The 11398-nt window shown below is 39.4% G+C and overlaps 1 protein-coding gene across 1 annotated transcript; it reads left to right on the top strand.

Annotated features, from left to right (window-relative positions):
- Positions 1 to 636: 636 nt before the first annotated feature.
- cel.2 (carboxyl ester lipase, tandem duplicate 2) lies at positions 637 to 9902 on the top strand. Its single transcript, XM_024263284.2, has 11 exons — positions 637 to 786; positions 1233 to 1380; positions 1684 to 1803; positions 1875 to 2072; positions 2164 to 2294; positions 3124 to 3231; positions 3342 to 3456; positions 5147 to 5333; positions 9084 to 9287; positions 9374 to 9583; positions 9665 to 9902. The coding sequence occupies exons 1-11, from the start codon at positions 724 to 726 to the stop codon at positions 9837 to 9839; spliced, it is 1659 nt and encodes a 552-aa protein (XP_024119052.1). The 5' UTR covers positions 637 to 723; the 3' UTR covers positions 9840 to 9902.
- Positions 9903 to 11398: the final 1496 nt, after the last annotated feature.

The following is an 11398-nucleotide window of genomic DNA, read 5'->3' on the forward strand; positions in this document are numbered from 1 at the left end:
AGGAAAACACCTTGGAAAAACTAAAAAGGTCTTAATGACATTAACTTAAAAGAAAATCTTAATTTCAGATGAGTTATTGAGATAAAAAACACATTTTAAGGGGAAGTTTTGACTGTAGCGTGTCCCCTGTCTGGATCTGTGTTACAGCAGAATGAGTTTGCATTTCGGAGAAGACCTGTGAGACATCACAGCATGTTGAACAGCTGAGCAAACTCAACAGAGGGTCCGGAAATAGAAGTGTACAAAAAACAAGATTAGAAATCACCTGTGAAGTTTGACGGTGAAGGCTGTGGCAGCTTGTTACTTAATTACCACATTAATCAACACTAAATACTTTGTTTTCATTGAGAAGGAGGACTGAATCTCATATTCAAGCATACCCTGTATTCATATTTTAAATGTTTTATTTAAAGTATATTAAAAACATGCAAACAATTAATACGTTTTTGTGAGCTTTATTTATATTTTAAAAAATTCATGAAATAAATGTGAAATTATTCTGAGTGGAACATTGTATGTTGTTAAGCACTAACTACATAGTACATGTTGGTGCATTTAGGTAATCCGTGATTATGTAAGAATTAAACAGGTAGTTAAATATTTTCAAAAGAGTGAGAAAAGTAGCTGTTTGAGGGTGCGGTTGGTCAGATGTTTGTTGCTCAGAGGCGGAGTCTTCTTTATAAAGTCAGCTAATCTTCCATCCTGACTTCCAGTTGGATCCTGATGGCCATGCTGGGGATTTTGGTTGCCGTTGCTGTGTTTTTGCAGACGGCCTCTGCTGCCTCTGTAAGTCATTCTTCAATTATAAAATGTTTTCTTACACAAAAATCTGCTTCAGTCGTGTCCGCTCAGATCATCCAGGTCTGTTCTTCAGAACTACTGGGCTATTTTTCAGTAGGCCAGTTGCCCTAAAGAGCATTCCTGCTTGAATTGTGCTAAATGTATCAATAGTTCCAAACGTTTCAGTGATGTTCTGGATGCAACGGCACCATTTTCTTTACATGTCAGCTTCCCTGAAAACACAAACTCCATAATCACAGTTGATGCTTTTATGTCACCTTGAGAAAGAACATTTCAGCGGATTGTTTTCCAGATTTTGTTTTCATAAATTAAATCCATCTTTTTTTATAGTGTGTGCTGATATTATCTAAATGCATTGATGCATGTTGACTACTGGTCTCCTGCTGCTCCACAGATAAAGCTGAAATGGCCTTTTCTGTGTGTGTTTCTAGCTCGGTGTCGTGAGCACCGAGGGAGGGATGGTGGAGGGTAAAACCATCCACCTGGGGTTACTTCGTACCATGGACGTTTTCAGGGGTATCCCCTTCGCTGCCACGCCTGGACGGTTTGAGAAGCCGAAGCCTCACGCTGGATGGGACGGTGTGTAGACTCACTGTATGGACTCGGAATGAAATGTCAATATGTTTTCACTGTGAACTCTGATGGTCGACATGTCTGGATCAGCAGTCTCCATGACTTATTTTATGTTTGGAGCCACCATGGAGAGATTAAAGAGACACAGTGCCCTTATTGTGTATAAATAATATTGTTTTACTAAAAATAAAAAAAAAATATCTATGAATTGAAAGTTTTATCTTTTACGTTCTTCTTAAATGCGACACCTAAACTAAATATAAAAATCAAGTGTTTTATCAACAGAGCGTATGCTTCTTCTGTGTTCAGGTGTTATGAAGGCCACTGAGTTCAAGAGCAGGTGTCTTCAGCTGGACCTCACCTTGGTTGGCACCCACGGCAGTGAGGACTGTCTGTACCTCAACATCTGGGTTCCCCACGGCTCCTCGGGTAGGAACTGACAGCAGATTTCAGAGTTTGGTGATACATCAAAGTACAGCAGACCTTTTTTTGTCTTTCAGTATCCACCAACTTACCTGTCATGGTCTGGATCTACGGCGGCGGTTTCCTGGCTGGAGCTGCGGCAGGTGCCAACTTCCTGGACAATTATTTGTATGACGGGCAGGAACTGGCCGACAGAGGAAACGTCATCGTGGTGACGCTGGGATACCGTGTTGGAAGCCTGGGCTTCCTGAGCACTGGAGACTCTGAACTTCCTGGTTGGTCACTGATAAAAACAGGATTTGCTCAAAGTTTCATTTAAAAATCTTTTCCCTTCATGTGAACTTGTCCACACTTGATTTTGATCAGGAAACTATGGTCTGTGGGACCAGCAGGCTGCCATTGCATGGGTGCACAGAAACATTCGGGCATTCGGAGGAGACCCCAGCAACATCACCGTCTTTGGAGAGTCAGCAGGTGGAGCCAGCGTCAACTTCCAGGTGAGAATCCAACTTTCCTTTAGGTCAAGAAATGTCCAATTCATAATTTCTCAGTAGATCCATTCAACAGGGAGCTCTATCTAGTGCAGAGGTCTCCAACCTGCAGCTCCAGATCCACATGTGTCTCTTTTATATCTCCATTGTGGCTCCAAACATAACATAATTCATGGAGACTGCTGATCCAGACATGTCGACCAGCAGAGTCAGCAGCTCCTCTTAACCAAAACTACCGAAAGGAAACAAATAAAAAAAGCCTCTAAACTAAGACTACCAAGATCCAACCCCAAACTAAAATAACTAAACTCAGCAGTGTAAGACTGCTGAGGACAAAGAGGGGAAAAGAACAAAAAAATAAAAAATAAATCAAAGTATTTTACGTACTATTTTAAGTACTGTACTTTTTTATTAAATCACATTTTTAAAGATTCTAGTTTCTTTATATTTTATATTTTTGCTTTTGTTTGTGCCAAAAAAGCATGACTCATATTACTAAAAAAAAGAACGTCATGAATGCAAATCCATACTTCTTAAAGGCTAAAGTAAGACTATACGGCTCCTTCTCAGTTTTGATCATTAGAAAACAAGCCAAATGCTTCTTTTACTGATGAAGGTTGCTGACCTCTGACCTAACGGTTGTTGGTTGTAAGACAATCCATAGCCAGCTCATATCTAAAACTCTAAATGGGATCCACTGGCTCTTTGGGGTTAAAGCACCAAGTGTTTCCGAGAGCGGCTGTGACCTTTAGCGGAGGGGTCAAACGCAGAGGAAGAATTTCAGTGTGATAACTGATGGACTTAAACGGATCACCTTTTCTCTTTTAACTGACAGATTCTCACTCCTCACAACAAAGGGCTCATCAGGAGGGCCATCTCCCAGAGTGGGGTTGCCCTTTGCCCTTGGGCAGTGAACCACAATCCCCGCAAGTATGCTGAGGAGGTAAACAGCAGCTTCTCATGTCTGTAAACTCTCTTCATTTGGATTTGTTTTAAAATGCACAAGATTTCAGGTATTGTAAATAACTAAGAATTGCTGGAAACTTCTTTTAGGTCGCCCTCAAAGTCAACTGCCCTACCGATTCCAGAATGGCTGCCTGTCTGAAGATGACGGATCCTGTGACCTTGACAAAGGCGGGATCTATTAATATGGCTGGCTCTCCTGATCGTAAGCTAACGCTGCTGTCTTCCTCTGAGGACTTCGGTCCCACACCGTGTTGACGTCAATCAGCTGTCAAGTATCTGCTGTTCAATTCTCTGTGCAAACCTGGCAGGCTTACAATCAGTCAGCAAACACCTTTTAAGAAAGAAGTGTTCCAGGATTGGGGACATCATGGGTCAAAGGGTCTCAATAACGGTTACAGACCAGAGGTGGGAAAGCTCTCTGACACATGGGCCACAAAGGGTTCTAAAGTTTGAAAGAAGGACAAAAAGCAAAACTGTAGTGTTTATGGTAATCCACCTCATAAAAGAAATAACATGGAATCTGGATGAAAACATTCTCTAATTTGGGTTGAAAATTGATATCAAAACAAAACATTTGGGAATTTTTATTCCACAAATTGTGGCTTTTGTTCTCATTTTAGTGCCAGTTGCACTGATGAGTTGATGTCTCTCAGGGAAAAATGAAAACAAGAAATTCTGCGTTCATGTGGTTGGAAAAATGACTGTCAAAACACACATGAAGGTCAGAAAAACGACAAATATTCCAACACCACATGTATGCAGAATAACTTTCTGCATCTGAACAAACGTCAGGGGGTTTGTAGTGAACCATCGTGGAGGACACAACAGAATCAGAAGGAAAATAAAACATTAGAAAGGATTACTAATAACATTAATTTCAGTTTGGTGGGCCAGATTAAAGGGTTTGTCGGGCCTCTTATGGCCCTGGGGCCGTAGTCTGCCCACCTTTGTCAAGTGCTGCCCAGTTGATTGGGCACCTAAATCCCCCGAGCTATGGTAAGGGTTACCGCCTCAAATATCAGATCAAAGTCTTCAATATGGAAGATTCTAATTGACTGTTGACAGTTTTACTATCAAAAGTTAGGAAAATGAATTCAAACAGTTTAATGGTTGTCCTTGAGAACAGGTTGGTCCATAATCTAATCTTCAGTACCATGAGATCGCCTGTTCCTGAGCCTCTCTCAGGCCTTTTAAAACACAGAGGAGCTGCTTTTGGTTAGTGCTCGTCTATGAGCTTCTCTGATTCAGCATTTGGTTGTACCAAGACAAAGCCATGTCCTGAACAATCTGCTCAGAAATGAGCATCAAACAGCTGCTGCACATCAGGAAACTCTGTATATTTAATTCCCTGATAAATACATTTTGAGTTTTTGTCATTATTTAGCTTTAGTCTACGCTCACACATCCCATCTTGATGTGTTTGATATTATTCTATTCTAAGGGGTCATCAAGGATTGTTTTTATCTTCTCTGATGTTTGTGGCAGACATGAGATCCTGTCCATCTTTGGGAGGGATCACACATCAATGAAAGGGTCGGGTCGTCCGAACCCAACAAGAGACTTCTGAATGAATAATCCATAATCCCAAATGAATATGCTAGTTTAGCTTCCAGTTATATAAAAAGTTGTTTAGAATGAAAGTCTCAAAAAGTCCTTTTGGCATCCAACATGAACTGTACATTTTAAGAAATTCCATACAAAAGACATTTAATTTTTGACCTTTTTATTTTTGAAATAAATATTTTTTAATACACAGAAATGGGACCTGCCATGTCATTTCTATCTTGAAAACTGTGATTTATAAAACATTTTTACTATGTTCTTTGTCATCTTTGACTGTTAAAGATGGGAGCAAATCACCAGTTTAACTGGGAGTCTGCTGCGTTTTCTAGAGCCCATTGTGAACAACCTGGTCCTGTCCCCCGTGATCGATGGAGACTTTCTGCCAGACGAGCCTCACAACTTGTTCCACAACGCTGCCGAGGTCGACTACATTGCTGGAGCCAATGATATGGACGGACATATCTTCACTGGTTTGGATGTTCCATCTGTCAACAATGATCTGTTTGAAACTCCCATGTAAGTTAATTAACTGTTCCCAGATACCAGACCAAACTTTATGCCTTATACTGCGTTCACACCAAATTCAATTTGTGCATCAAATTGGGTGCACAGTGAGTTCACTAGCTGATGCTTATCCACACTGGATGCGTGATGGAGGAGCCATCACCAAAAGTTTGGGCCTGATCGCTACATAGAGCAGTCTGTTTATCTAATTAGCATAGAAGACACAGAGGATGTTTAGAGATCAGGTTTATTTAGTTTGAAGAGCTCTAAAAGAAAGCATTGGTAATCACGTCACCATGTCTGGTTTCACGAGATGATCTCCGACTCCCTGTGACCCAGTTTGAAGACTTGCTGTCTTGCATTAGTCCGAGAGGAGATAAAAATAAAATAACAGTAATAATTATGTGGTTACAAATAAGAATATTATCATAAACTTCTGTATGCAGTGGTGGTCCTGGTACATTTGTCACCCTGGGTGAACCACACCAAGTTATTTTAACAATACTGAGAGAAAGAGACAAAGTACTTAATAATGTCTAAATAACGTGACAGCAGGTCATCATGTCGCCTTGTGCTGTTTTAATGAAGACACGAGAATTGATTACAATCGGTTGGATATGACAATTTTAAAACTGTATTTAATTAGCTGCCTGCATTTAATGCACAATTTGAGTTTGGATGAACTAAATTATCGACTAACAATAGCCTTAGCCTAGCTTTTTAAGTTGTCTTAGGCTTAAATAATAACATTAACAGAGTTGAATATCATTTGTCAGTTTCATGTTTCTCTTGGTCTTCTTTTGTCTACATTGGGCATCAGATACTTTTGTCTTTTATATTTTATTGGGCTCACTGAAATAAACAAGTTGGCATCCTCTAGCTGCACTTAGCATCGCGCCATCTCAGCCTCGGACTACATCAATACTTATTTCAGTTTGTTTGAGAAATTTGAATTGAGTTTAAGAAATACATTCATGGTGAATGCAATCACTAAAGTGGTTTAATTTGAAAATAGTTTGAGCTTCAGATGAGTGTTGGACTGAAAAATACTCCCAATTACCTGTGTTGGACTGTCCCCCCCCACATTTTTTGACTTCCACAGTGTACAGCTATGAGGTGAGGGCGCCAGTTTGAGTGTCGTGCAGCAGAGGGCGCTGTTTGACATTTAAATTCATTGTTAGACAGAAAACAGAAGCGCTCTGCTGTTTGTATTAGAGAGAAGAAATACTGGAGGATTTTTTTTTTCCTCTGTGCCGCCCCCTGGAAAATGCCATCCTGGGCGATCGCCTATGTTGCCCATATCAAAAACCGCCACTGTCAGTACGAGAATGATCAGATCCTCCTCCACGTGCTGATCCAGTCACTGAAGACGTCACATCCCTAAAGTTGAGTCCCTGATTGGTTAACCCAACGCGTCATCCTGGACAAAGTTCAGACTTTTTTAAAACTGGATATACTACGCCGCCCAAATCATATTGAGACACTCAAATCGCGCTGCTGCCGGACTGATATGCCTGATACTCAAATCGCTCCTCAGGACCTCAGATAATGTCTGTAAATTGGATGAACACAAAACCAGCTTTAGTCACAACTGCACTTACAGGTGGATACAGGCTGTCTGCTGGGAAAAAAACGGACAAATCTGAATGGATCACACAGGTAGTCTTCAAGTTTTAAGGTCATAAACGACTTTGTGAATTGTTCAAGCAGACTTTTCTACGAGCGTGCTGCAGCCAACAGATCAGCAATTATACAACACGTAAGGCTACAAATATGTCATTTTTTCATCCCAACCTGTACCTGTGCACTGTGCAAGGGGCCTGTTAGAGCTGTTCAAGTGATGAGTGTGCACTTTTCACTTGTCTGCTCATGCAGCCTGACTGTGAGAATGAGGAAATTAGACAATCAGAGTGTAGTTTGTGTGAGCAGATTCAAGAGGATTTCACAAAATACAAACCAATTAATCATATTTTCATTATAAAAGCTAAAAATGATAAAATAAGGTCAAAGCAGGTTTATTTTTGTATCCATCATACTCATACTACATACATTTCATTCCAACACCATACACTTCATAAAAACAAAACATGCAAATCAGTACAGTACATTGTTGTAAGTGGTCCATGTATGTTAGTTTTAAAATCTTTTTGAAATGATATTAGTCAAAAATAAGCCCTATCCTCCCACAAAGTTGATTCCATGCAACCAAAGATCTAAATAGAACTATTCTTCTCATACAGTTGGACCTTGACGAAGGTACAATCAAATCTTTGATTTTCCATAAATATTTGAAATTTTGACAAAGAGAATGTATATTCTTTGTTGTCATGCAGCTTTTCAAGTTTGCTAGCAAAAAGAATCCTTCAAATGATGTGTGCAGCATTTGTGCAGTAAGGTCAGTAAGGACTGAAGTGCAGCTGGGACAGAGGTCTGCAACCTGCAGCTCCAGAGCCACATCTGGTTCTTTTATCTCTCCATGGTGACTCTGGTTGAAGAAAAATAAAATAATAGTTATCTTTTTTAAGTAAGGGATACTTTTTTTTAGCATTATTTACAATTACACTTTCAGCAATTTCACCAATCTTGGTATGAAAATGATCAGCTTCTTCAGGACATTACTCCTTGTGGATTTGGTATTCTTAAACTTTATAGTTTTTGAAATATTTAGCAAAATATGCCCCAAAGGAAATGAATATGAAGAAAGTCTTCAAATATCTAAATTTTAAGTAGATTAGCAACAAGTCTTTAAACATATTTATGGGCTACATTTTCATCTTTTATAGTAATTAAAAAAAATAAAAAATTGGAGTTTACCTAATATTTTAGCAACATGCTAACGCTTTTGGCTAATTTGTTATTAACTTGGGTTTTTAAGGTTAATTTAGAGTTTAGCTTCTATTTTAGCAACATTCTAAAGTTTTTGACTCATTTATTTTACTGAGGAATTTAAGGCTATTTTGGAGTTCAGCTTGTAATTAATCAACAAACTAGCTTTTTTTTGGCTAATTTGGCATCTAATGAGTTTTTTAATGCTAATTTGTAGTTCAGCTAACATCTTAGCAATACGCCAACGTTTTGGCAAATGTGTTATCTACTGGGATTTTCAATTAGGCCAATTTAGAGTTTAGCTTCTATTTTAGCAACATGCTAACATTTTTGACTAATTTAGTTTACTGAAGAATTTTAGGCTATTTTGGAGTTTAGCTAGTATTTAGGCTATGAACTAGCTTTTTAGCTAATTTGGGATCTACTAAGATAAAAGGGTAAAAACGGAAAAAAAAATCATTTTGAGAGATGCTAGTTTCTTTTTATATTTTTGCTTTTGTTCGTGCATTAGACATAATTCATATTTATTAAAAAAGAAAACAAAAAGGTAATGAATGCAAATCCAAATTTCTTAAAGGCTAAAGTAAACTGGCTCTGTCTAGGTTCTGATCAGTAGAAAAGGAGCCCAAATTACTCTTTTACTGTTAAGGGTTGCTGACCCCTGAGCTAGGCCATCATTGGTGAACGTAACTTACATGATCCTTACAAATATGTAACAATAGGCACAACAATCATGTTCCATTGTTATAATGTTTTTTATGGTAAACTGCAAGACACACTTGCTCTCACCTTAAGGTGCATGACAAAGTAAAGGTCAGTGGATTAGAGGTTTCCTGAGACACCCTTGAAGCTAATTGTTGGATTTATTGCCACAGTTGGATTATTGGTGGGTGTTGTTGCTGTTTCTCGATCTAAAAACGTCCCTGATGTTTGCAGTGATGACGTGAGGAGGCTGTTGGCTGCCTTGACCAAGGAGAAGGGACAGCTGGGTTTGGAGAATGCTTTCTCCACCTACTCCTCAGACTGGGGGTCAAGTCCCAGCAAGCAAAAGGTGAAGCAAACTGTCGTGGCCATCGAGACAGACTACATTTTCCTGATTCCAACACAAACCGCCCTTTATCTTCATGCTCAAAAGGCAACGTAAGAGGAAGTTCTGACAGTTGTCCTTCATATTTATGCATGTTTTCTAATCAAACGTTGACGTCTCATTATGTCCTCCACCAAAGAACTGGTCGCACCTACTCCTACCTTTTCTCTGAGCCTAACCGTATGGGCGGCCTTATTGCCCTCTACCCCGTCTGGATGGGTGCTGACCACGCTGACGACCTACAGTATGTGTTTGGAAAACCTTTTACCACACCACTGGGATACTGGCCTCGTCACAGAGACGTCTCCGGCTACATGATTGCCTACTGGACCAACTTTGCCAAAACTGGGTAAAAATCAACAAAAACAAAAAAACTTTTTTTACGTTTTGTAAAACACTGACATATTCTTTTTTTATTTGTTTTTTATAGAGATCCTAACAGTGGAGGTCTGAATGTCCCTGTTACCTGGCCAAGATTCCTAAACACAGAGCACAAGTTTTTGGAGATCAACAGCGGAACGAACAGTGCATCTGTGCAGGAGATGTTGAGGTTGCGTTATGTGCATTTCTGGGCCAGTGTCTTCCCCAAGCTTCCCTCAAAGTGAAGAGCTGGTGCTCTCCAGTAAACTTGTAGAACACATGCAAAATAAAGTCTGCTTCAGAACGTACCCCCCTTTCATTGTGTCTTAGTATAGCTGCAGTCAACATGCTCGCTCTTACACACGTGTTTATCATTCATATATGACAAATAACCAGATCGCTGACCTCTGCTGTGAAGGTCAGTCCAGTGGTTTTACAGGAAGATGGCGGAACTTCTCTTCAGTCAGATATTTAAACTTGAGTTCTACCTGTGATAAAGCAAAGACATTTATAGTAATGACTGTCAGAGAATTCTTTAAAGCATCACTTTCCACAACTTAACATCATTTTTATTCAGAAATGGCTTTAAGGTTTGTGGAAAGTATCTCAAAACTCTTACTGAGGTGAAAGTGCATTTTGTGGGAGTCAAGCTTACACAGAGTCAGACCATCTCTGTCCACTCAGATTAAAACAAAAATAAAATAAAAAAACTAAAACCAACAGGTTAAAACAGAAATACTCCACCACACTGGAATAGGAGAAAAGATCTTAGATCCATTGACTGTATATGAGAACTGGACTGAGTATGTGTGATGTCACCCATAGAAATTACTTCTGGTTCCAATCAAATGGAGTCAAGTTAGTTGCCTTTTTTTACAATTGACTTTGCAATTTTCGTTGACTTGTTGGAGCCAGAAATGCTCAGTAAGCAGAGATTGGTCCAAGTCGGTCTAAGTTGTTCCTTCTAAAAGAATCACTCTTGAAAATCAGGAGTGAGCTTGTTAAAAGGGCACGCCCCTAACACTTGAAAGTAAGTTACACTGTATGTGTTATTCAAGCATTTGTATATGTTCCAGAGGATCTACCTTCATTGAGGCATCTGATTGGTCAGTACATAAATGGAATTATATTATAGAACTGATATTTTAATTATATATTAGCCTCAAATATTAAACATTCACCATGTCAATAGTTGGTATTTCCATCATTTACCACATGAGCTGCATTTCCATCACAACTTTATCGAAATTCTAGGAATTTTTCAAAAAACACAGTTTCACAATGACTCAGTTTCTGTTAAATCCCAATTATGCGAATAAACACAAACCAACTCAATAAGTCATTAAAAACACGCCGATGGTTGAAAACAAGTATTTTTTTTATGTGAGTCACTGAAAAGGGTGACGTCACAGCAGTGTGGCGAGCAGCACAGCTAGTCCGTTGACAATCTCAGATGCACATGAGAAGCATGTTCAGCGATTAAAAAAATAACCATTCCAACAAGTGAGCAGCTGGACTCTTTTTTCTGTCTGAAAACACAACAAAATCCATTCAAGTTCCTTTCAATGCTTTAGTGCTCATCCTCAAAGGAGACCTCTGTATCTTATTCAGGATGCTCCCTGCAAAAGTACGGGTACAGATCAATCAAAGATGAAATCTTGGTTGGTGGAGGAGCTTCTCGATTCTGTATGACACTCAACTTATGATGAGCTGTGACGCTGTGGGATGACTGGTGGCGCCCTCTGTGCAGCGCTCGGACTGACACTTCATATCAAGTTTTTTGAAATTGTGGTGTTTCCACTAA

Source organism: Oryzias melastigma, linkage group LG12, assembly GCF_002922805.2.
Source record: "Oryzias melastigma strain HK-1 linkage group LG12, ASM292280v2, whole genome shotgun sequence".
Taxonomy (NCBI): domain Eukaryota; kingdom Metazoa; phylum Chordata; class Actinopteri; order Beloniformes; family Adrianichthyidae; genus Oryzias; species Oryzias melastigma.